This window comes from Lissotriton helveticus, chromosome 1_1 (genome assembly GCF_964261635.1).
Source record: "Lissotriton helveticus chromosome 1_1, aLisHel1.1, whole genome shotgun sequence".
Classification (NCBI taxonomy): Eukaryota; Metazoa; Chordata; class Amphibia; order Caudata; family Salamandridae; genus Lissotriton; species Lissotriton helveticus.
In genome coordinates, this window is record NC_136057.1 from 1,377,106,400 (window position 1) to 1,377,133,013 (window position 26,614).

General features: G+C 47.0%; 1 protein-coding gene across 1 annotated transcript in view; it reads right to left on the reverse strand.

The window, feature by feature from the left end:
* Positions 1–26,614, reverse strand: part of TMPRSS6 (transmembrane serine protease 6) — a 257,626-nt gene that overhangs the window by 178,963 nt on the left and 52,049 nt on the right. The window contains exon 4 of the mRNA XM_078650238.1: positions 14,275–14,342. Coding sequence (XP_078506364.1) covers positions 14,275–14,342 — 68 coding nt within the window. The remainder of the gene's footprint in view (positions 1–14,274; positions 14,343–26,614) is intronic.

Sequence of the window (26,614 nt, forward strand, 5' to 3'; positions counted from 1 at the left end):
GCCTGTTTGTGTGTAATAGGCCTGGTCCGGTGCAACCTGTATCATCGTGCACCAGACGTTGCGCCTCATTTCCAGAGGGGTATAAAATTGCAACTCTTTGCTGTGTTTACCGGAATTGCTTGGTGCAACCCAACTCGACGTGCACCAGTCATTGTGCCTCCTTACCAAGGTGGTGCGGAATTTTCCTCCTCACGTGTTTGAAATCAGAAGTGCCTGGTGCGACTCATCCCTACGCACACCAGTCACTGTGCCGGATAGCCTGGGCATGAGCCAGATCACTGTGTACCAATCAGGGCGCCTCATCCTACCGAGAAGCTCCCCAGTGTTAATCACCATTCATCTGTTCCCTTGTTGACTCTCATCGTGGTAGAATAACTGCTCCTTCCACACCTGGTACCTCCCGAAGATATATTGGCACCAGGTAGTAGCAAGAGAAATTGATTTAATTGGAAAAACCTTTCTGAGACAGTTCAGAAGCAGGTCAAAAGACTGTGGGATGCCTATGAGTTTTAAAACCTGTGGGTGAACTTCCTGCGTGGCTGCTAACCTCTCCTTTATTTACGTCTACCGCTTAAATAACACTGTTACATATTCCCACCTACTTCCTGAGGACCCAGACTGAGCGTGACTTCGGCAGTGTGTGGCAGTGTCCGGTAGGGAGGGCTGGTTATCTTCCATCTGGGGGTATAGGACAATAGGGGTGAGCTTGAGGGTGGAGAGCGGCTTGGGCCACGGAGTCTGCAGAGGGTGACCCATATACCTACAGGCTACTAGTGGCACCGCATTAGGGTGCTGAGTGCGTATGTGTATGTAAAAGTGTGACACATGGACTGGCTGTTACCTGTTACACTGCGTAGTGAGGGTGTGTGAGCAGGAGTGACCAGTGCGGAAGGCCTGTGATTCACAACACTGGCTGGTGGTGCCGCCTTTTATGTTGATTGGTGCCAAGAGCACAATACCTTTTGACACTGGGTTCCTCCCGCAAGGCTGCTAAAAAGCGATATATGTTTTGTATATGTACATAATCTTGATATCATGCATCGCATAAAGGTGCTCTCTCTCAAAAGAGGGGGGAGTTAGATTAAGCATTGTCCATAGTGTACATACTAGGGAAAGCATAGCAATACGAGTGGGCCTAGTACGGCTAGTATTATTTCCAGTTGTGTTTTATGTGCTAAAGTATATGATGGCAATGTTATAATGATTACCACAGGTAACGCCTGAAGGAAGGCAGGATGGGGATGTGAAAATATGTGTCCTGCAAGTCCATGCTACCATTCAGTATCACTGCTCCAGGTCTGACAGGACTTGAGCGAGCGTGAGCATTTTGAATTGCTCATTTTTGCAGAAGAAATTGAGAAGGTGCAGATGTAGAATAGGACAAAGGATTTAGTCCTTGTTGTGCACCAGAAAGTAGCGGGAATAACAATCATGACCTACTGCTGGTGTTGGCACCCTCTCTATGGCTCCCTTGGCCAAGCGAGCCGCCACTTCCTAATGGAGTAAGGAGAGATGGTTCTCCATAAGCCTGTCGCAAGTGGGTGGCATGGGTGGCGGGGTAGTCACAAAGGAGAGGAAATAGCCCCATAGGACAATCTGAAAAACCCAGCGATCTGATGTTCTTGAGCTCCAGTGGGACAGATGATGGCATATCCAAATTCCCACTAGGTGTCCATGATGGTTGGAGGGCAAACTAAAGGGGTTTGGTGGATGCGTCTGGCGGGGGTGGTGGACTGTCCAAAGCTCTGGCTGGGCCTGTCGGTACTGCACCCTCGGCCCCGCAGAAGCTGGTAAGTTTGCATCCCATGGTGGCTGGGCAGGTAAAGGCATGGCTGGAAGCCCCTTTTATGGCCACAAAAGGAGCAAAAGGCAGACTGGGGTTGGCAGGGGGCATTGAAAGCCCTGGAACTGGCCATAGCTCTGCTAGCCTTAAAGCACGGCAGTGCTAAGTCCCCCTTGTATCTGAAGAGACTACAGCCTACAAAGAGCAAATACATAAGCAAAACTTAGACAGCCACTGAAAATGTGAATTGTGAACTTCACTGCATCTCTCCCATCTGCCATACCTTGGGAGAGTAAAGCACTGGCCTCCTCTGGAACCATGCACAGCAGCTAAGCAACCGAATCCCCGGAGTGCATGGGAGTAACAGCCCCAAAGGCACATGGTGTTCACAGACCAGAGTGCCAGGCTGGTGGAAGAAAACATTTTCTTGCTTAATGTGTCCAGCCTCTTGAACTCCCTATCTGGTGGGGTGGTAGGGAATGCACCAGGATTTACAAGGAAGTGGAGGCTAGGACCAACAAGTTCTCCGAGTTTGTTGTTGCGTAATGATCCTGGGGTCCCCTGGGGCAGGACGACGGCAACGGGCAATCGTCCTGTTCACAGGAGCCCCTGTGCAGTGTTTGGACCAGGTCCCAAGCAGGATGTCCGTAGGAGCTTCAATAAATGGGAGAAGGGGTTCTGAGGGGGTTACCCCTGGCTTAAGTACCTCTGTCAAGACATTAGTCTTCTCACCACCATAGCAAAAGATGCTCCCTCTTCTGTAGCCACGCTAGGAGGAGAGATGAGGCCAGAATCTGGAGAGGTGTCCAGTCCACTGGCATCCACCAACTCCTCACACCATTCCATGATGGGGTCTAGGGGCTGGTATACTTCAGGATCCAGTGGCCCATCCCAATATTCATGTGTACAAAAATGGGGAGATAGAGGATAAGGGCTGAGGCCGCCCTCCAAGTTCAGTTCATAACACAGAAAAAAGGCACACACCCTTATTTTCGAAAAGTTCTAGTTCTTTCTCAGGAGAAAACAACATTCTCTGTTAAACCCTCACCCTCCAGGGTTTCCTCTTGGTGGCATGCTTCATCATAGGGTCCTTCCCATTCCACTGTGCAACGGGGCGTGCTGAGCCCAGACGAACTACGCAGGAGCACTATTTTTCAACTATGAGAGACAGGTTGATCTGCGAGGGAGGAGTGAAGGAAAGGACGCTATTTAAAAATACCTGGCTAGTAGGTAATGACTACTTTATTCTGACCCCTAGTGGGTATGGTTAAAAACAGGGGAAAGATTATGACTCATGGAGTTAATGTTCCAAATTCCTAATGGTCGACATGTTTCTAGCCAACCCCTCTCGGCTATTCTTCAGGACCTAGCGTATTCATTGTCTGATACCTAGTTCCACTCCTGCTGTTGTATACTAATCACAACATTCAACACTACATAATTTGTAGCTACTTTTTAGGTTAGAGCATATATACTTGATACCACCTGAACTTGTATTCTTATTGATTATATTGGGTATAAAGTTTATGGTTTCTCCAGCGGGAAGTTTGGTCTGTAGTCACACTCTCATCAAGACTACACTTCGCTTCGAGACCAGCTTGGCAGCCGCTCGGGAGCCTCCCAATATTCCCCACATCTTAGCCCAAAGGAATAGGGCTCAGGATCTGGCCTGGAGGGCATGGCACCAGTCGGTGCTGGAGTTGTGTCAGATGACACCCCTCCCTCTATGTGTTAGAGTCGGGGATGAGACTGGTGATGCCGACGCTGGAGGAACTAGAGCATCGGTACAGGAACGGCGCTGGGGAAGGTCAAGGTGGTACGAACGGTGCCGATTCATGATTATAAGGGGCTATACTGGTGCCGGGGTGGAATCGTCAGTGGGGAACCAGTAGGAGCTCCTTTCAAACCCAATGGGGCTGCCTAAAAATGAGGTGCATGGTCTCATAAAATTCGTGGAGTTGGGCCTGGATCTTTCTGGGTCCTGGAAACTCAGAGAGGCATGGAGCCAGCCCAGGCACAGGCTCTACTGTGGTGCCAGGCCTTGAATGACAAAGTTTCCACGTCTCATTAGATGACTTCGATGTATAGGGTGAAGTTGAATACCTCTGTGACTTCTTGCTTCTTTTCTTTCTGTGGGACTTACTGGAAGGAGACGTTGAGTGCAATGAAGTTCTAGGGCTCCGCCAGAGATCCCGAGACCTTCCTCTTGACCGAGATTGAGACCGATGCGGCATCACACGTCAAGCAGCAAGGAGTTTGAGGGACCGCTTTCTTAAGGCCTCGGGGTGCATAGCGCGGCGGCTGATGTAGATCTTCAAGACATGAACGCGCTCGAGGCACCAGAGGTAAAAAAGATGTGGGTTCGTCATCAACATCTGTCTGGCACCACAGGGCTTGAAGCCAGCTTTTCAAGAGGCCATCCATGCCACACCAGGAGAAAGCTTCTCAAAACAGTTGGACAAAAAGTCAAAAATGGGTAAGTCAAAAAATGACAGGGGTAGCTTTCTCCGGATCTGTTCTGACGGGCATGGAAAGAAAAGAATTGACATCAGAGCTCTGGGTTTGCGTCTATATAGGCACCGAGAACATCACTCCCAGCATGCAGGGGTACTGCTCACGAAAAATGTCTAGATCCAGTCTGACGCATGGGGTTAATTCTAGGATAAAGAATCCGCGTCTAGAAGTCTATTAGATAGAAAGTTTCTTGCAGTGTGAGGCCCTGCAGCTCTCTAACACATCTGAGAGATGTCACAGCCACAAGTAAAGCTACCTTCCAGGAAAGGGACTGGAGGGGGGCAAGAGCAGATAGGCTTCAAATTGGGTCACATGAGTTAGGTGAGGACTACATTGAGTATCACACTTGTGCATGGGAGTGCTCTGGAAGTAGGCTGTCCTGTTTTCAGTATATATTCTTGTGTGGATTTCAGTAGTGTTTTTTCAGTGCTTTCTAAAAAGATTTTATTCAGTGATTATCAGTGTTTATTCCGCTTGCCTAACCACCCAAAGTAGACAAAAACTGTGTTGTTCAAGTGTTTACAAAACATGTTACTTTTTTGTGATGATTGTTATTAAGCATATATTTAATTTAAAGGAGAAATAACTCATGGTATGTAGTGTCCGATTGACTTATGTTAGACTACTTTAAGAAGAGAAAGTCTTATTTGCCGCTTACATCACATTACCTTTCAAAAATCTCTCTGTCTGGTTTATATAACCATTAAAGAATTAAAAAAGAAAGAGTGCTGTGTTCAAATGTTTTAATAAAAAACTCTGGTCACATTTGCAGGTCACTCATCTATCCCTTACTGAACATCACGATACTGTAAGAGTGGTCAACCCTGCCAACAGCATAGTAATTTGTGAAACCCTTAAAATGTAGGATTACACCAGATTTGTAGCCCTGCAATCTGAGTAGTCTGAAATGAGATGCGTTAAGCGTGCCCACACCTGCCTTTCTGCACTCTTTGCCTGACTTCATTAAGGTGCTGCTGCTGTTCCCATGAGGCACAGGGTCAAAACTGATTTGCGTATAGCTGAGTCCAAACTGGGGTGGCATAGTGAGCTAAAGAATGATGATGGATTCAACCCAGATCAGTGACTGGGGGTGAGTGTCTGAAAGGTTTCAGCTCTGCGTCCATCATCTCCTTGTGTTTGCTGTTGTTGTCAAGACATGTATAATTGCTAAGTGTCCCTACGGCAAATGTCTCACTCTAAGTCAATCCTGATCCTTTGACTGACAATTCACTGTATTCTGGGACTTGTACTTTTGCTGTTAAAACTGTAACTGTGTGCTCAAAAACATCAGCAGTAAAGTGCAGTTGGGTAAAAATCCAGAATTAACTGAGGGATTCACACATAACAATGGGACACCTTGCAGCTATGAAGTTTGTTGGTATATAGAAAGTATTGTGCCATGTTTTCACCACTATCTCATGTAGATGGTAACAGGATTGTTTTCAGATGTACATTCACATTAAACATTTAATGCATGGGGTGTTTGGCAGTTGACCTGCTACAAATATTGACTTGTTAGAAAAGAGAGCTGATGTATTAAAGGGCTTTACCCATTCTGTGGGTAAATCTGATAGTTTACAATGGTCAAGATTCTACTGAGCGATCACTCCCCGGTGTCCCTCCATTTAGGACATCTTCTGGTGGGATCCGTATGGTCTGGCAGTTGAATGCATGGTTCTTACAAGAGGCGGAAATCAGGGACACCCTCGCAGTGGAACTAAAACAATACTTTCTGGTTCACAAGGCCTCGGTTCCTTCATCGGGTGCACTGTGGGAGGCCGGTAAGGCTACCCTACGTAGGGAGGCTAGGGGGTCTGGTTCACACGAAACGGGCAGCACAGACTGCTCTTCTGACTCAGCTTGAGGCTCAGGCCGTACGACTAGAATTGAACACGGGCGCCACGACGATGTTTATTCCGCTAGGCAGCTTGCGATGCTCCGGGAAGAGATCTGTCAGGTCTCCCTAGACTCGGTTAAGATGCTGTGGCGCTCTGCTGTGGCCCCCGTTTATGGATGGGGTGACAAAAACAGAAAGTTGCTGCATAACCTGGTCTCCTATCCCAAGGCTAGCCGCATTATCCCTGAAGTCTGTGATGCTGCCGGTACCCATCACTGTACCTCGCAAGCTATGGCCCAAGCATTCGCGGGCTACTATGCCCAGCTCTACTCAGCCCGGACCCCTCGGGCTTCTCTGACGGCACTGCTGGAACGGGCAGAGGTTCAGCTTCCCTGCCTTACACAGGATGAGTCCACGGACCTTGAACTTCTCTTCACCCCAGAGGAGATACATGGAGCCATCTCCCTGCTGCACTCTGGAAAGACACCAGGGCCAGACGGCTTTCCGAAGTAATACTATGCAACATATTGCGATGTACAGGTCCCTCACTTAGTTGACCTCTTCCAACATGTGGTGGAGACTGGCTCCTTTCACCTGAGACCGATGTGGCTACTATAGTGGTAATTCAAAAGACCCAGCAACCTTCCCTATCCTGCGCGGACTACAGCCCGATTTCTCTCATCAACACCGAGATGAAAATCTTTGCCACTGCCTTGGCTCAACACCTCCCTCCCCTATTGCACAAGTTGGTCCACCCCGGACCAGTGTGGCTTTATGCCTGTGCGTGGTACCCGGCATTGCGTACGCCGCCTTTACCTCGCCCTTGCCCACCGCCACCTCCTCACCCTGTACTTGGCGCTGCTTCTCGACTTCGAGAAGGCCTTTGACACGGTCGATTGGAGCTATTTGGAGGACATTCTCGCCACGATGGGTTTTGGTCCCTTTTTTAGACGTTCTATTCGAGTCCTGTATTTCAACCCCAGGGCACAAGTCCCGACCAACGGTGCCCTCTCCAGGGCCTTTTCTATCCGGAGAGGCACCCGTCAGGGATGCCCTCTCTCACCACTCTTATTCCCGCTGGAGATGGAGCCCCTGGCCTGCCTCATAAGCAACGACCCCAAAATTCACGGATGGTCTTGGGATCCCCATCAAATTGACAAAGTTACCCTATACGCGGACAATGTCCTCCTTTTTCTAGTCGAACCGGAGAACTCTGGGACGCACTGCCTGGAGGTCCTCCATGCCTTTGAAGATGTCTCGGGTTTACGGCTCAATCCGGCGAAGTCCACTCTGGTTCCCCTCCATTCATCAAGGGCCTGCTTCGACTGGCAGTCAACCATCCCCTTGTGACGCCAATCGTTCAAATTTTTGGGGATCTGGGTGACCTTGCTCCCGGAGCTGGAATGGGCTCTCAACCTCACACCACTAGTCACGAAGGCCAAGGCTGATCCCAAACGCTGGCAGTCTTTCCCACTCAACCCACTCGGAAGAGGGGCATTTTTTAAAATGATGATCCTCCTCCGGTTTCTATACATTATCCAAAATATTACCTTTCAACTTCCGGGTGGTTGGTTCCGCGAGTTTGATCGCATACTCACCCGGTTCTTGTGGGGAGGTGGGAGGCCACGTATGGCCCTGGCTCGCTGCCGGATACCTCGCTTTGACGGGGGCATGGGTGTGACCAACCTTCACCTCTATTATCTGGCCATTAGACTTATTGTCGTTCACGACTTGTTCGCTGGTGGCTAGTCCGACCCGGCTTATCATACAGAGGTCAGGACTATGGACTTTCCGCAGCTCCTGGCCTACTTATATGGGGCTCCCATACCCAAAACCATTCCACCTGTCACTAGAGCAGTCCTAACGGCCAGGCGCTCTGCGCTACACGCGATGGGACAAGAAACGTACTCAGCATACACCCCTGTGGTACGGCACCTGGCTCCACGAGGCGTCGGCCCTTCAGGGTTTTCGGCAGTGGGATTGGATCGGGATTTCACTCCTTGGGGACATTTGGGTGGGAGATCACATCAGAACCTTTTCTGACCTGCAGCAACCCCACTCCCTTCATAATACCCAATTCTATAAATATTTGCAGCTCCGACATGCCCGTAGTGCACACATCCCACCAGCCACCTCCCTCCCTGAATTCAGCCCACTAGAGGCCCAGGTCATGATGAAGAACTTGGTAAACAATGGCCCTGCGACCCTAGACTCGCTGCACACCCGCTGGTGAGGTTGGTTGGGACCCTTAGAAGAAGCAGATTGGGGAGACGCGCTCATGGCTCCCAAAACCCTGACGAACTCCTCTAAATTACGTCTCATCCAACTTTAGTATCTTCACACGGCATATCTCACCCCTGTGCATCTGTACAGGGCAAAACTACGCCCCTCCCGAGCCTGTACACCGTATAACCACGCTCTGACTGATTTTTATCACATGGTCTGGCAATGTCCTCTTCTTGGTTCATTTTGGGCAGGTGTTGAATCAGAGCTCACACAGAGGTTGGATGGCTAGTTCCTCACAACCCATTGCGTCTTCTCCTGGGAGTATTTGATGGCCTAGATGGCTCCAGAGCCAACAAACGCTTCTTAGGCACTGCGATTGCGGTGGCTAAACAAGACTTTGCGGCGGCCTGGTCCCAGGACAAACCCCTACTGTGCATAAATGGCGTTGAGGGGTAGAATGGTGTGTGGCCCAAGAAGAACCCCTCTTCGAAGCCAGGGGATGTCCTGAGAAGTTTGAAAGGGTTTGGGGCAAGTGGCTACATTTGTTGTTCTGATTACTGTGCACGTTTCTTTTCAGTTGTGCTATATCCACGAGGTGGCCTCTTCGGGGTCTTTGTTCCTAGGTCTGATATCCCGCTGTCTGCTGTCGATGGACTTTGATACAGTGTAGACACTCATGCTGTCTTTGTATGTTTCGTTTATTTCAAATGCCAATAAATTTGATTATCAAAATAAAAGATTCCAATGAGCCAGCCATTTCACCTATCAGTGAAATAATTAAACACTGTCAAAAGATGCAATCTAATTTTAATATAATTTTAATATGCCTAAACTTTTACTATTCCTAGACTCTCTACAGTGTCTCAAATAAAAATAATTAGATCAGATCTAAAATATGATTCTGAACATTGCACCATTATTCAAGGCTAACAAAAGGAAGAAGAAACAATATGTTACTGAAATCCGTAAACAACAAAACTCAAGCACAATAACTGATATCAATCTTTTTTGCTGCTTCCTTATGTGACAAAGCTACGTTGTGTTGAACTCTTCAGGAAGAAATAAAAATTACTAATTTTCTCTCACTTTCCTTTCTTTGAATGACATTTTAGTTTGTGGTTGTTCAGTGTTTATATATTTACACTGGTGAGGGTTGTTTGCCTTTCTGCTGGGTTTTATCAGTTTTTATAGTTTTAATCCTAAAAGAGGATAGCCTACCTTGGAGGGATGACTTTTTTTGAGGCCCTATATGAAGCTTTATTGAATGGTATGTAGAAAAGGGAGGAATGCTCCCTGTTTTGCAGGTAAGCGGATATGGCAAGGCCTGACCTTTGAAGATAAAGCAGTTAGCAAATGATGTCTTAGACTGTGGGCTTTAGGGGGTTTAGGAGGGCCAAATGTTTCTCTCACTTTGCTGCATAACAGGCTTGAGTGGTAAGCCTGTGGGACTCTTGTAGGATGCCCATGCTTTCTTATGGGAGGCAAAGTTATCCAAGCTCTGGGACCTCAGGTGCTGGAACCCTAGATTGAGCTGTTTGGGGTCCAGATGTCTGAATTGACCTTGGCTCTGGGTGAGAAGGTCTGGCATGCTGGGGAGCCTCTGGTAATCTCGGATTGGCATCTTGAGTAATGAGTACCAAGACTATGAATACCCTGACCAGTTTATCCATAGCGCATTGTCCTTTGACTGTGGATGTGGGTACCTGGAGAAAAAGTTTGGCAATTTTGAGTTTTCGGGGGTGGTGACAAGGTCTATGAGCGGTGTAATGGAGCAAGACCTGTTGGTGGAGTTCCCACTTTTGGAATTGTTGATGTGTCCTGCTGAGCTGGTTGGCCAGGTTTTTGATCACTCTCAGAAAGTACTCCACTATGAGGTGAATGAGATCATGGAGTACCCATGGCCATGTCTTTTTTGCTACTAGAGAGAGGGCAAGTAGGTGAGTAACAGCCTGTTTCTGGAGCTTGTGAATAGCTGTTATGTTGTCTGTTTAGCCATTAACCCCTCCTGTGCTCATGACGAGCTTAGCTCGTCATGAGCCACGGCGCTCCGGTGCTCATGACCGTGCCCGATTAATGGAACGCTCGCACGCTGGGCTGATTCCCCTACTGTGCTGAGCGTTCCATGAGCACCGTGGCTCATAACGATCTGAGCTCGTCATGAGCATCAGGGCGCTGTGCGCGACCCCCCCCTGCCCCCCAGCACAGCGGGGGGAACAGCCCCGCAGTGAAGGGGCTAATGATGGGGTGGAAGGTTTTCAGGGCAAGGTGTATGGCAAGGAGCTTGAGGTAGTTGATGTGGCGCCTAGTGATGAGGAGTTCGTATAGCTTGTATCATCCTATTTTCCAGATAAGCTCTCCAACCAGCATGAGAGGTATCCGCGGTGATGGTGAATGGGAAACATCCTTTACAACGAAACTTTTACAACGCACTACCATTACGACGCAACTTTTACAACGCAAACCATTACAACGCATAGCGCTGGGGGGGGCTCTAGGATAGGGAATGTATTTAATATACTATCCAACACCTTCCCTACTATCCACGGGGACTGGAGTTGGAATAGTAAATTAAATAAATCACTATCCAGCGCCTAAAAGCACTATGCATTGTAATGGTATGCGATGTAAAAACCGCGTTGTAAAGGTAGGCGTTGTAAAAGTATGCGTTGTAACGTCATACATCCGTGTGGAATAGGATCTAGGAAGGGCATGCACTGCAACAGATTGCTGCTGTTTGATAACTGCAGAGAGTGATGGGTGCTAGTGCTTACCAAGTCTATATCTTACTACTGACCCTCTGCCTGTGACCATTGAGATGAGAGGAACTGTTGTAGCAGGCACATATCAAGCTGGGCGTGGGGTACCTTGTGAATCCATCAGACTCATCAAGACCCAGTTCTGACTAAGAGTTTACGATTCGGCGGAAAAAGGGTTAAGAGCTGTTGAAAGGATAGCACCCACTGTGGGCTTGGGTAGGTGTCGCCTCTGACTGAGTTAGCACTGCCTGTAGAAAGGGCTGTATTTGAAGGGGTTGTTGGTGGGATGCGGAGACATTTATTGAAAACCCAAGGCTGTTTAGGAGAGATGGTAGCCTGGGTGTCTCCTAGGCAGTGTTTCTTGCTTGTGCTCTTGATAAGCCAATCGTTGAGGAATGAGAAATCATGGACCCCATCCTTTCTTAGGTGGGCGGCTTTTACTGCTAGTAGGCACTTTGTGAATACCCCTGGAGCACTGACAATGACAAGGGTAAAACCCTGATTTGTAACAAGTGCTGACCACTCAGCATGAAGCTGGGGTAGCGCAGGTGGGTGGGATGGATTGCGGAGATAGGCATACTTAAGGTCTAGTGTCACCATATATTCACCTTGTTGCAGTAGACGGATAATACCTTTTAGCGTGACCAATATGGAAGTATTCAGAGAGGATGTAGTGATATAGAGGCCTGAGTTCCAATATGGGGATTAGGGAGACATCCTTCTTGGGGATGAGAAGGTAAAGGTAGAACCCCTTGCCCCGCAGGTGAGGGGGACTTGCTCTATGGCCCCTTACAGAAGAAAAACTTGCACCTCTGCCTGCTGAAGGATTTGATAGTTGCTGCTAAGGGTGTTGGCATAGGGTAGGTTGTTGGAAGATGTGTTAGAAGTTTTAGGCAGTAGCCATGGCAGACCACTGCCAATATCCATTTGTCTGATGTGACTTCCATGAGGGAGGAAATCCCACAGTCTCCCCTGAAAGGTGTCCTGTGATCGAGGATAAAGGAGGGCGACAACGCTTGGAGGGGGAGCTCCTTTGTTAGAACCTCTTTTGCCCCTGCCCATGTTGTTGTTGACCCTGGAGCCAAGCTACACCTGACTGAAGAGCCCCAATCGGGGCAAAACCGGACTTGGGTTTCTAATGTTCCAGTTCAGAGACGGCCTGGCTTTCCAAAGTGGGTCCCTTGTTCACTCTGCCAATGGAGCCAAGCTACACCTGCCGTAAAAGCCCCAATCAGGGCGAAACCAGTCTTGGACTGATTATGTTCCAATTTAAAGAGGCCCTTACTTGGTAATTTAGGCTGAACTGTTTCTACTGGAGCAGGGTCAAGGCTGATTAGCATATGGCCTGTGTCTAACTGCATATGGCGCAATCTAATCTGAGGTGGCATGGTGGGCAAAAGAAAGATGGGTTGGAAGGCTACCCAGAGCGATTGCCAGAGGTTATACTTATTGGAAGCATTCTCCCATCACCTTTTATGTGTTTGATGACCCTTAATGTACCCTTATGCCACCTGCCGGTTGGCATGACTGCGGATGCTTCTGGTATGAGAGGGTTGGGGCCGATGAATTGGCTTTGAATCCTACCCTGTATTGTTGCCTGTGAAAGGAGCCCGTAGGTGATGAATTCTAAAGGGCACTTATGACTTTAGCAGTTTCGATGTCCTTCTTCATTTGCTTTCATCTGATCAACCCGCAGAACAAACACATGTTCTCCATCAAAGGGATGATTGAGCAGATGTTGCTGGACCTCCGGCTTGAAGCCTGAAATGTGGAGCCAGGTGTGGTGTCTAATGAGGACACCAGTGTTGACCCTCCTATATGCGGTGTTTGCAGCATCGAGGGTGCTGCGAATTTTGGCAATGGAAATAGTTTCCCCCGGCACTATTTCCTCACTCCTCTTTTAGAATTCCTCTAGGAGATGCATGACTATGAATTGCCTCTCGCCCCACTAAGCCCTTTCATAGTGGGAAAGGAGGCCGACAGAGTTGGCTATCCTTCAGTGGGTAGTAGCCCCCTACTGCGTCTGGTTTTCCTGACTAGCCTCCAGCCTCTTGCTCTCATTATTGGGCAGGGGAGTGACGCCTGTGGTCTGAGTGGAAGTTTACTGGAGCACTGTACTGGTGACCAGGGAGTCTGGTGGAATTTACCCCCTGATGAAGGCTGGGTCTTTGGGAAAAGGCGTGTATTTTTTCTCTACCCATGGTGTTAGCACCCTGGCCTTGATGGGCTCTTTGATGATATCAGGGGCTGATTTGAGCATGCCGTAAACAGTGGGAAGAACTGGAAGGTTCTCTCTGACTTAAAGACTGTTTCCATGAGGAAATCATCTTCCTCAATGAGGACATCCATATCCACTTTGGATGCCCGGTGTATCACCTTGTGGGTTGCTACGGTGCCGTCCGGGGAGATACCCTTACAGGGTAATGGTCCAGGTCTGGATCCCACAGGGGATTATCATTGTGGTCGTCCCATGGGTCATCTGTGGGCACCAGGTGATCAAATGTTGCCTTGAAAGGTTCAGCAGTTTTAAAATGGAGTGTAATATATGATGATTTTATTTTATGAGCATTTTCCTAGGCTTTGTTTCTCTACTACCTTTTTAACTTCTGTTTTTACAGACCAATTCACGACTACACTATATACTTTTTGTTATTGTTGTGTAAATGTTATTGTTAATTAATTGCACATTAAGCTAACTTATTACAAGTACAGGGTGGTATTTTTGAGCAATTTCTGAAGCTAGTGGTGCTACTATTATTTTTAAACAGAAAGAAGGTGGCGGCACACTGCCTCACCATTATTTTTAGTTCGTCGTTTAGATAAGTCCGTCTGACCAATGTAAATTAGACTTATGTTGTGCTATTATGTTGTGTCAGTTGATAATGGCACACTATTGAAACTACCAGAAAACTATTGCGTCAAAGCAATTACATGTTAATGAATGATGTTCAGCTCTCAGGTCTTTTTGTACCCTTTTCACATCAGTTTTCTCATGTTTGTTACATGGTATCTATTTTATTGTTATTTTTCTGATGTGCTGATCTGTTGATATCTGTGCTGCAGAGAAATTGGAAAAGGAGAAGACTCATCAGAAGTAGAGGTGTCAGGAGGCACGCGCAAGAGAGCACAAGACACAAGTTGATGCAAGGAATACTTACCCGAAGGCATAAACAGTGCTGGAGTTGAAGAACGGAGCCAGTTTTGTTGCTCGGACCAAGTCCCCCACCTGCAATCGGGGCAAAAAGGATAGAGCGCATCATTAAGCTAACCGAGGCCACATACTATGCCGTCAGCTGTTGAAACAGGAGCATAGGCTTTCGAATCACTGAAGTGGGGTGACATCTGTTGTCTTCCTAGCAACTCAAGATCCTTCCTTCTCTCCTTTGATACACGATCTCACTGTCCCCTGTATCTTCTCTAGCTCCATGTTCATCTTCCAAGCCCCTCCACTCTTTTGCATGGTTCATTGTTTCCCTCCCTCTCTTCCCCTATGTCTCTATTGTTGCCACTCTTTCCTTGTGTGTCCCTTTCCCCCTCTTTCTCTCCTAGCACATGGAACCTCAAAAGATGTGAAGGAGAGGAACATGGGACTACAAAGAATGACCCTTGTAGTTCAAAGTTCCTCAAGGTAGGGTATTTGTATTTCTATTTTCCCTTCCCTCTCTAGTTTGTGGTACAATGCTCTACGTTTCTTTCCACTTCCTTGGGGTTTCAGATCTTCCTTTTCTGTAATCACATCACCCTCCTTCTCTGTCTCTGGTTTAGTTTTCCCTCCATGCTCATTTGTGTCCTTCTCCCTTTTGTCACTTTTATAGGCCAATGTTCTCATTTTTATTCTTGTGGTTCCTTGCTCACATCTTTCTTGATACTATGTGTTCCTCTCCTACTCCTCATGTGGGTCTATGTTGTCATTCATCTCCTCTCCCTTGTGCTTCTGTGCTAACCTCCCTTGTCCATACTGTGGTTTCATCTCTTTCAGCTCATGTGATTCCATGGTTCATTTTTCTCTGTTGTTGTTGAGGTATCCCTCCCTCTCCTTTCTATGGTTTCACATCTTCTTCTTTCTCTTTTAGTTCTATGTTCCCCTCCCTCTGCTGTCTCATATTCCAGTAGGCACCTTCCTTCTGATGCATCTTTCTATTAATTCCCTATATACTATCTAGATCACGGTCTCAGGTCCCCTGTGATGGGGCTACATGTTATTTCTTTCCACTCTTGTGATCATGTTGCCTTTCCTCTTCTCTTGAGGTTCCATGTTCCCCTTTTCTTCACACTTGTGTTTATGTTCCCATTTTCGTGCTCTCTTACAGGCATATGTATCTCTGAATCTTTCTGTTTCATATCTCACCTTCTTCTGGTGCAATGTTCCCATGTTTCCCTTCCATCTAGTCCCAGGTTTCTACACCCTTCTGTCTTGTGGTGACCCGCCCCCTTCCCTTTCTTGTGGCCCAGGTTTCCTCTCCTTCTCCTCCCTTATGGTTTCCAGTTACGCTCTTCTCCTCTGCTGTGTTCCATTCTGCCGCTCCTCTTTTGCATTTCCATACTCTGTCTTCAGCATATACATCTATATTCCCTTCCTCTATGCTGTAGATCAAGTTTTAAGATTCTCCCCTCACCTCTTTTCTGATTTCAAGTTCTGCTCCCCCTCAAGTGGTCAAGACTTCCCTCAATGTGCCCTAGATCACAGCCTGAGGACATGGAAATTGATTCACCAAAATATATGGGGTAGCGGAAGTGACATCATGCACCCTTTGACCTGTGATGACATTACTGGATGGGACATCACATTACATGGCCCCAGCTGTTAACACAGGAAGTGATGCCATGTGAGTTTATGCCCTGATGACATCACAGGAGGTGTCATTGCTGGTAATAAAAACCTGAAATAAGACCGAAATTAAACAATACTTTCAAATAAAAAAGAATAACAGAGATGCTTATAAGCCTATTTCAATCAGAAGACATATATTCATTAGGATGCTACCATGATATGTCAGGCATGCAGCTGTCCCATGCTATGTGATAGGCACCATATGCCAGACAGCATAATTAACGCCTCAAGTGCTACACAAAGCCCCCAAATGCTCAGGCGCCATTACAATTGGATGTTTTTTTTCAGGTACACAGATTAGGGGCAGCATGGGCTGCAGCAGTGCAGGCTTGCCTCATACTCACAGAAAGGGCACAGCAGAGGCAGCATGAGTGTAAGCACCTCCCCCGCAACACAAAACGGATACAGAATGAGCAGAATTACTTGTGCTGGAGCTTAGGGTAAGCAATTCAGGAGGTAAGCCTAGTTACTTTTTAGCAGTGTTGTTCTTGCCTCCATACTGTGATACCAGTGTACAGTACAAGTCATAAGAGGTCCAACTTGCAAGAGCTGAGAGGATGTGCCCCTATTAGCATGTCAGTGCATAATGAAAATCAGGAGAGAGGTGAAATGTGAAAGCTCAGCAAATGTCTGATTAGAAGTATAATAGTGCATATTACAGATAAAATACTGTCAATACTACTTACAGAGGCGCACTGTGTAAGATATGGAGATATCGCAGAGCTATAAGAGTTGTGCATAATACAAGGCATGCTGGAAATGCATTGCGAAAGCTCCATGGAATTCTTAGAACTAGGATAGTGATGCCGGGTGCAAGTCAAGATATAGATGCATTACAAGAGCTTCATGGACATTTTCGGTCCTCATTCCCAGTCTGCTGGAGTGGTATCCACAGGGGGATTCTGCACTGGCTGATTATCGATGGCCTGGTGTTCTTGAATCCTAAATTACTAGTGTAAAGCCCAATTTTACCCTGTGTAGTTCCACACCTGCTAAATCCACGTGTCCGCTGACATTTTAACCTATCTGAAGCATGTGAAAAATCACATAAATTGTAAAGTCTCTAGAATTAGAAATCCATATGTGGTAAAGGACCAACTATTCCCAGATTCACATGTTTATTTTCCCATTCTGGGGAACTTAACTTGCGATGCAAATATTAGGGGTCAAGGTACCAGTCAGAATCAGTACTTTGGGGCTGGTATGGTCAACGTTTAATTACAGGCATCTTGTAAAGAAAACCTAAGTAGTGGGATAGGAATACATGGTGCAAGTGAGGATAGAAATGCAATGTGAGTGCTTTGTGAGAGCCCAGAGGAAGTCTTAGTAATGGGATAGCTGTCATGCCTGGTGCAAGTCTGGCTAGAGTTCCATTGAGAGAGCTCTGTGCTAGACTTAGTACTAGGATTGTAGCAGTGCATTGGTGCAAGTGAGGATAGCGATGTATTGTGAAAGCTCGGAGGAAGGCAGTGCATGGTACAAATGAGGATAGAGATGCAGTGTGAGCTCTATGCTAGTCTTGGTACTGGGCTAAAGAATGCCTGGTGGAAGTGAGGTTAGAGATGTACTAAAGGAGCTTTATGGCTGTCAGTACAATGAGTAGTCACTATTTAAACATTTCGAGCTTGAATGCTAGCACAATTTAAATTTCACAAATGGAAGTTTGTAATTTCCATACAATTAAATGTATTTCACCCTATGCCGGGACACATGGCAGATACAGTTTTCCAAGGTATCATCAAGAATCGCACAGATTGCAAGGTGCTCAGTGTCAGGCAGAAAAAACTCATCCAGTCCACGAATGATCTATGAATTATGTTGCTTGTAGTTTTGATTTTCCCACTGTAACTCCAGGACTACAAGTACCAGAATGCAAAGTTCAAACTCAGACTAGCTTGGCTACTTACTATGCAACATAAGGCCTCCAGAAACAATGTAGAAAAAGAGTAATTCTTATTTCCCTTTCCTCTGACTGCCTTGTAAGGGTTTAGTGGTCAACTGCTGCAGTGGGATGATTCAGCCATAGCACAGCTGTGTGTAATAAAAGGTTATTCTGGCCACTAGGCCATAGTCGTCTGAACCATTAAAGGGTGAGGTTACCAGCATTAGACCCTGGTGTTTATGATACTTTGTAGACCACTGATTTGGTCTGATGGGGAGTGCCAAACAGCACAAAGCAATGATTTATTCTTCTTCACTACCCTCACTGGTTTAGTTCTAACTTTTCACAGAGGCAGAAAGGTCTTTGGCCCCTATTACGGACTCAAACAGAAGTACTTATTTATCCACTTAAAGGTTAGCCTTTGCCTCCTCTCTCGAAACAGACAAATTAAATACAGTTTCACTTTCGAGACAGTTGACCTGCTGCAGGCTTCTGAAGATCTAAGAAAGTGGCAAGAGCGTGAGAGCTACAGAATATAACGTGCATAGCTGTCAAGGTTTGAGATTAATCATGTGGACACTTCCATAGCTTCAATTTAATTATGAGCTACATTCAACGACTATAAGTGACACTTCCTTGCGAGCAAAATCAAGCAATAAAGACGAGGGAAACATATAAATATTAGGAATTACATCCATTTGAGCAACAAAAAACTCTATGATCTTAAAACTGCTGCAAGGCACCACACTTTAACACGTCCCACAAAAACGGATCATTGTAGGAACCCCTGGCTCCCTGAGCCCTACAGCAAGACGTGCAATGAATGGAAAGTGTAATCCTGGAATCAGTTCAGATCTGAAACTCAGACACTCTCCTAAAATAGCCAAAATATAACAGCTGACCATACACGAGCCAAATGTTGCATTATGTGTTAGAAATTTGCAAAACCCTCAACAACAAACTGCAGCCCGGACAGTGACTTTCAAAATGTAAGAAACGCTAAAAGTTGTTTTCAAGGTCAAGAAATTACTTGTATGGAAAACAGTCTAAAAATAAAAACTCCAACTTTGACCCTCTTGGGTCCCTACTGTCCGGAACCTCTCTCGACATTCAATACTGTTGTGAATGTGCCATTTATCTAAACCGCAATCTGCCAATGCCATGGCAATGCAGTGAATTCAGTAGTCCGCAAATGACTTTCAAATTGGTCCAGAGGTTTCCATCACAGGCCGGAGTATGTTATGGGTCATGTGCCTAAAGACTTCATTTCCTTAGCAGACCCCGAAGGACAGAAAGAGCTAAACTGCCACTGTCGCTCCTGAACCAGTCCTTAGAAAGCTGTGCAAATCTAGGATTGACACCCCCAGATAGTCACCCCCACTTTGGGGCATATTTACAAAGAAGTGATGGAGCGCGGCATTACCCTTCTTGGCTTAACCCGTTGGCTGCTTCGAACGTTCTGCGCCAGTGTTGAACGTTTGAAAAACCGGTGCGGCCGTGTCGGCCAACGGACGTGCGCAGCACTACCGAGGTAGTGCTTGTTGTATCGTCGATCCCCCAATGATGACAGGAGACGGCGATATATATCAGGTACCTTTATTTAGTTGTTCACAGCAGCCTTGGTTGGTGTCCTGCCCTTTGCCCTGTCCGCCCTAGAATGTCCAGCCCCGTTCCCCTGACTGGAAGTGGTGTCCGGTGTCGGCCCCCTCCCACACTCCTAGCTCGGGGTCCTAGTGCCCACTGTCCAGGGCACGACATCTCTCCCTTGTTGCAAAACAAACATTTTGGTGACACTTCCTATTGTCACTGACAGAGAAATAAAAATAAATAACATACTATGATTAAACACGCAGCGTACTGCAAGTCTGTATTGCGCTGTGGTAAAAAAAAAAAAGGAAATGTGCCTCTCACTGTCTCCATTAATGAGCACGCGGCTTATTGTAATTCTGCAATACGCTCATCTATGTTAATTGTAAAAAAATCCTGGAAAACTGTAGGTACGCTTTAGGTATGTACGCCTGTGAACATTAACAAAAAAGCAGTGTATGCTTAACGTTACTAGTTGCTGCGCGGCTATCTCCTGATAATTCCCCTACATTCCAATGTCTCCAAGTGCTGAAAAAGCGCGTCGAAAAAAATAAAGAAATCGCCGCATTCAAATGTCGTGACCTGTTCCCGAGGAGCGCGACTCGATCGCTGCCTCCCTGGTATGCTGTAATGATGGCATGCCTTAAGGTGTTAGCATTTCTTTTTTTTGTGAAAGGTGCAGCAATATCCCAATATCGGTGATATAAGACAACAAATCTGGGAAATGAAATGTATCATAGTTTGTAAAGCAACTTACCCGGTGCAAATGGTCAGACGGAAGGTAATCCAAAACTTCTGCGCGGTGTAGATGAACGGCCGATATGTTTAGCAATGGGTAAAGGCTTCACTTTAAGTACAGGTTGTAGATCAGATAGCTGTCTGTAAGGGTCATAAAATAGCCGCGAACACATGCTAAGGGAACGTATAGGCAGTGTGTGAAAATGGCCAAGTGTTAATAACAAGTGATAAGATGTGCGCACGCACTCAGGAAAACGAAACTAAGCGTGGGGGCGGGACTTCCGTCTTGTGCGCGAATCAGCGCCCAGGAGTTTGTTCAAGTCCCCGCCAGGCCGCCGCGCTGCCTGCGACGACCCGGAAGCGGGTGGCCAGCCAGCCAATCCCATCGCGGCCCCAACCGGAAGTCCCGCCCCATCGCGGCGAGAGCGAGAGAGAGCTGCCCGAGGAGCCACGAAGGCTCCTGATTGAGTCCCGGTCCCGAGATGGGGGACCGGGTGAAGAGCGGCCGGGCGCATGGGGAAGTCGGGACTCTCATGTGGTGAGAGAGCCCCGCAAAGCGCTACCGCCGCCCGAGAGGCAGAACCGCCGCCAAGCACCGCCAGAACCGGTGAGTGTGTTGAGGGAGAGGAGGGGTGAGTGGGGGTGGGGTGTACGCGCGTGTGTCTGTTTGAGTGTGTCTGTGCGTGCGTCTGTCTGTCTGTGTGCGCGTGTGTCTGTTTAAGGGGGGGTGCGTGTGTGTATGCAGTGTGTGTATGGATGTGTATGTGCGCATGCGTGAGTGAGGCTTTCTTTGTGCATGGGAATACGAGGCACGGCGACGTGCGCGCTCACGAGGTACAATCTCGGCAAGAAAAAGCGCGTGGCACTTTGCTGTCCACATTCCCAAATACGGGCAACATTAGTTGTCTTGCTGACAGCTTTCAATGCTTTCGCATAGAAAGCTAGGTCAGCTCGACCTAAAAAGAGAGAGAGAGAGAGATTCTCTAGGTGAACCTCTTCACATTACATCTCTTCGATCAGTCTCTTTTGTCTCTTGCATTCCCTTCTCTGCCGTGTCTCTCGGTTGTCCATTTGTGCATCTTCATCCTGTCTGGTTTCCTCCAGCACTGGTGTCTGCTTTTCTTCTTCTTTGACCTTCAATTCCTTGAAGTGCGAGCTGTTTCTTGTGATGTGATAGTGCCCTGCTGATGCTGTTATCATGGGCCCTCTTACTTCAGTCACCATCATCGGATTCTTCGAGAACGGGCTGTCTGACTTCCTCAGCTGTCTTTGCCGCACCACCACTGTGTCTCCCTCTTTTAGTTGCGCCCGAATGGCATGCCTCCTTGCATCGGTGTACACTTTCATTTTCGCTTTTGCTTCTTCATCCTTGGTGGCGATGCTGCCTCGCTCTTTCGTTGCTATCTCTTCCATCTGCGGTATCCTTGTCCTGCTCACACGGCCTAGCACTAGCTCCGCGGGGCATCGCCCTGTGGAGGTGTGAGGAGTGTTTCTGTAGTCCCTTAGTATCTGGCACAGTGCCTGCCCTATCGATATTTGTGTCAGCTTTGCTCGTTGGACAGCCTTCTTTATTGTTCCCATGAACCTTTCTGCCATGCCATTTGCCTGTGGCCACAGCGGTGTTATTTTCCGGTGTCGGATCCCTAAGTAGTCCAGGAATTTTCTGAACTCCTCTCCTGAGAAAGGTGGACCATTGTCAGTCTTTAAAGTTTGTGTTTGCTGAGGTTGACGCCATTTGCCGTACGATGGGAAATCTGGAAAATTCGTCTATTATCACTAACAGGTAGTTTCCTGTCTCCAGGGGCCCATAGAAATCCGCTGCCAATTCAGTCCACACTGCCTTCGGAAGCTCTGACATCTGTAGCGGTTCTGGCTTGGTCAGCTGTCCTGTCACTTGACAGACGTGGCAGTGTGCGACTGCGGCTTCTACCATGTTGTCTAGTCCCGGGAACCACGCCTTTTCCCGTAGCATTTTCTTTGTTGCTACCATGCCTCTGTGTGATTCATGCGCTAGGTCCACCGTCTGTTTCCTCAGTGCTCTGGGCATCACGATTCTTGTTCCTCTCATCATTATTCCATTTTTGGTCTCTGAGAGCTCTTCATTGATATTTTTGAATGCCAACATTTCTTCTTTGATCACTCCTTTTGCCATGGTGCTGTTATTGTTGACATGCCTCCACCTCTGTTGTCTTGTCACCGTCTTGATCGCTTGCATTGTTGGATGCCGTTTTGTTTCCTGTTCCAATTCTTCCATCTTTATCGATGCCGGAGTATTATGTTTTAGTACAAAGTTCAGGTATTCTTCCGCCATTGATGTTGCCTCGAGTGCGTGCGGCAGAGGATGTCTTGACATGTAGTTCGCCGGGTTGTGCTCTTTTCCTGGTTTGTGTATGATCTTGAAGTTGTAGTCCATGAGTCTTATTCACCACCTCTCTATTCGGGGCGGTATTTTTGCATTGGGGTTTCCATAGATCGTTACCAGTGCCTGGTGATCTGTTATTATTGTGAATGGTTTCCCATATATGAACATGTGGTAGTGCTCACATGCCCATACTACTGCCAGACTCTCTTTCTCCGATGTCGGACAGGCTCTTGCTTCCCTATGCTACTACGCACCTTGGTGACTCTTTTCCTGGTCTATGTTGTGCTAGTATAGCTCCCAACCCCACTGGGCTGGCGTCTACCGTCAATTCTGTGCAAAGCAGCGGATCAAAGTATGCAAGGTGGTCTACTGCTGTCACTGCTTGTCTGATCGCTTCAAATGCTTTGCTGCATTCTTCTGTCCACATGAAGGTCTGGCCTTGTTTAGTTAGTTCCCTCAGTGGCAAGCTGACTGTGGCGAAGTCCTTTATGTATCTTGCGTGGTAGCTAGCAAGGCCGAGGAATGACCTCACTTCTGCGACATCGCTTGGATGTTTTGCTTTTTCTAGTGTGTCCACTTTGCTGCGATCTGGTCGCATCCCTTTTTTGGAGAAAATGTGCCCAAAGAATACCAATTCATCTCGCCCTAGTTCGCACTTGTCCTCGTTTAGTGTCAGCCCTGCTTGTTCTAGCTGGGAGCACACGTCCCGCAGTGCTTTGTCATATTCATCATCTGAATTGTCGAACACCAGAATGTCCTCACTGTAGTTCGGACTGTTTTTTACCGGCCTTATTATTAGTCGTATTGTCTCTTGGAATATTTCAGCAGCCGATGATATTCCAAAACTCAAACGCTTATATCGGAAAAGACCCAGGTGTGTGGAAAACGTCGTGATGTATCTGGACTGAGGGTCAAGTTCTAGCTGATGATATCCTTTGCACAGGTCTAGTTAGGAGAAGCGTTGTGTGCCTGTCAGGCAGCTGATCATGTCATCGAGGTGAGGTCCGGGGTGCCTTCACGTTCAATTGCTGTGTTCGGTATTCTCATGTCGACACAGATGCGAATTTTGGATGTGTTCTTTTTTGGCACTGCCACTATTGTCGACACCAATGGCGTCTGTCCCTCGGCTGGCTCTATGATGTCCTGACTTAGCAACGCTTCAATTTCTTCCTCCACTTGGGGTTGTAGATGTATTGGTACTCGCCGGTGATGTTGAGCTACTGGTTTTACTGCTTCATTGATGTGCAGTGTTATTTGTCGTCCTTTCAGCCTCCCTAGTCCCTGGAGCAGTCTGGGATATTCTCGCAGTATGCTTTTCTTCTCCGACATGTGGTATCTCATTTCGAGGAGGCCCATTACCTGCGCTGTGACATTGCTCAACAGGCACGGTGCCGGAATGTCACCCTTCAATACATGTATCTCTTCTTTTATTGTTTGGCCTTTGTATGTCAAATTTTCTGTAAACTTTCCCATGTTCATCACTGGCTTTTTTTACCCCCACGTGAATACGTCAACTTTTGAGGGCACCAACACTGGTTTTACTTCCATCTTCTCATATTCTGATACACACATGATGTTACAAGTTGCTCCGCTGTCTAGTACAAACCGTGTTTTGTGTGGTCCCACGTCTATGTAGAATAGAGTAGGGAACCCCTCTCAAATTACCTTCAGGTCAGGGAGTAGAGGGGAAGAAGACACCATAACAAGTAAAACACTCCCTCACGACCTATAAATGCTTTATATCACAGGGGATACCTCCAATCACAAAGGCATACACAAAACATATCAAAACCCTTTTTTAAAAATTTTACTCATTTATTTTATAAAATCTTTTTTCATTTCTTTATATCGTTTCTCTTAGTACAAAAATTCATTGGATATATATTGTACAAACATTCATTGACGATATCCTCATTAGATTCACATCATCAGTGTATATCCAGTACATAAATTCCAAAAATGTATAAAAAACTACAAAAACAATTCTACTAAACCAGGTAAAGAGCCACAACACCCATACTCACACATACATTCTAACCATACAACACATCCAAACCAGACACTAAATCATACTGTTGCATTGTATCTGTTGTCCAATATGTGACTGCAGTCATATGATCTAAATATGAAGAAAATGGTCAACGCGTTTCGGTGGAAGAACAGCAATGGAGACCACCTTCATCAGGACCCGCCAGAAACAATGGAACTCTAGACCTGGATTTTGAATCTTTCTTTTATATGTAAGCTATATCTGTCACAATGTCGTGACTATCTCACTTTTCATGGGAGCACAGAGGAACTCCTTGTCACACTAGACAGCCCATATCGCGTCATCTGATTAGAAACTGTCAACTAAGTGAACTTGAGAGTAAGGGGAACTTGATTGATACTCTTCTTGTCAGCGGTTGGAGAATTATAATACTGCTTGTATTAAACAAAAGTCAGAAGGACCCGGCTTGTAATATTCTTCATGTGAGAGAGGCACACTCTTCCAGCACACTATGGAAAAAGCGCCACACTTCCTCTTTAGTTGTTTTTAGCAATCCATTTCTTATATTTTAGGCACCACCAGATTTCTTTACACAATAATATAGAGCAGATGCTTTTCCAAACTATTCACTTCACAGTTGATAACGCCTCCGCCTCCGTCCGCAGTTCGCCTCACAATTCTAGTCTAGTTAGGAGAAGCGTTGTGTGCCTGTCAGGCAGCTGATCATGTTATCGAGGTGAGGTCCGGGGTGCCTTCACGTTCAATTGCTGTGTTCGGTATTCTCATGTCGACACAGATGCGAATTTCGGATGTGTTCTTTTTTGGCACTGCCACTATTGGCGACACCCATGGCGTCGGTCCCTCGGCTGGCTCTATGATGTCCTGACTTAGAAACGCTTCAATTTCTTCCTCCACTTGGGGTTGTAGGTGTATTGGTACTCGCCGGTGATGTTGAGCTACTGGTTTTACGGCTTCATTGATGTGCAGTGTTATTTGTCGTCCTTTCAGCTTCCCTAGTCCCTGGAGCAGTCTGGGATATTCTCGCAGTATGCTTTTCTTCTCCGACATGTGGTATCTCATTTCGAGGAGGCCCATTATCTGCGCTGTGACATTGCTCAACAGGCACGGTGCCGGAATGTCACCCTTCAGTACATGTATCTCTTCTTTTATTGTTTGGCCTTTGTATGTCAAATTTTCTGTAAACTTTCTCATGTTCATCACTGGCTTTTTTGACCCCCACGTGAATACGTCAACTTTTGAGGGCACCAACACTGGTTTTACTTCCATCTTCTCATATTCTGATACACACATGATGTTACAGGTTGCTCCGCTGTCTAGTACGAACCGTGTTTTGTGTGGTCCCACATCTATGGTCACGGTCTCTATTTTCTTTACTTCATTTTTGTTCACCAGGTGGACGCTTTCCCGACTCGTATCTACTTCAGCGGGCATGGCAACAGCGTCGGACATGAGGTACAGGCGTTCTACCTTTTCTTCTTCCGCGTCTTCTCGTGAATCAGCCGACGAGCTTCTGTTTGTTGTTTCCACATGTCTGACATGCCTGCTCGTAGTCATCCTCGGTCTTCCCGGCCTTCCTCTTTCACTTCTGAACTGCAGTCCCAGGCACGCGCTTGTAAAGTGGTTGCTCCTATTGCATTTCCTGCAGGTCTGGCCCATTGCCGGGGACGCGCCTTTGTGTGGGAATTCAAGTCTGCATCCATTCAGGTTGCTTCTTTGTTGCCTTTTCATTGTGTCCTTTCTTCCAACTGTTTGTGCGGTTGTTCTCCGCCATGCGGTGTGCCTACTCTATTCGCCGTTCCTTTCCCCTCTCCATTTGCTTCACTTGCACCGTTGCCCTTGCCTCTGCCCTTGCCAAAGACAAGATGTTCTCCAATGAGGTTGGTTCCTTCAGTATTCTTGCACGGAAGTCCGTGTCACAACATCCTTCAATGATGCGCAGGCGAATCGCTTGTTCACTAGCTTGCACAATCGGGTCGCGAAATCATCCAGCGATTCATCCGTGTGTTGAAATGCTATGGTGAAGGTATATCTCTCAAAGTCAACATTCTCTGTGGATCGAATTCGTTTGATAGGCCTTTTATCAGCCC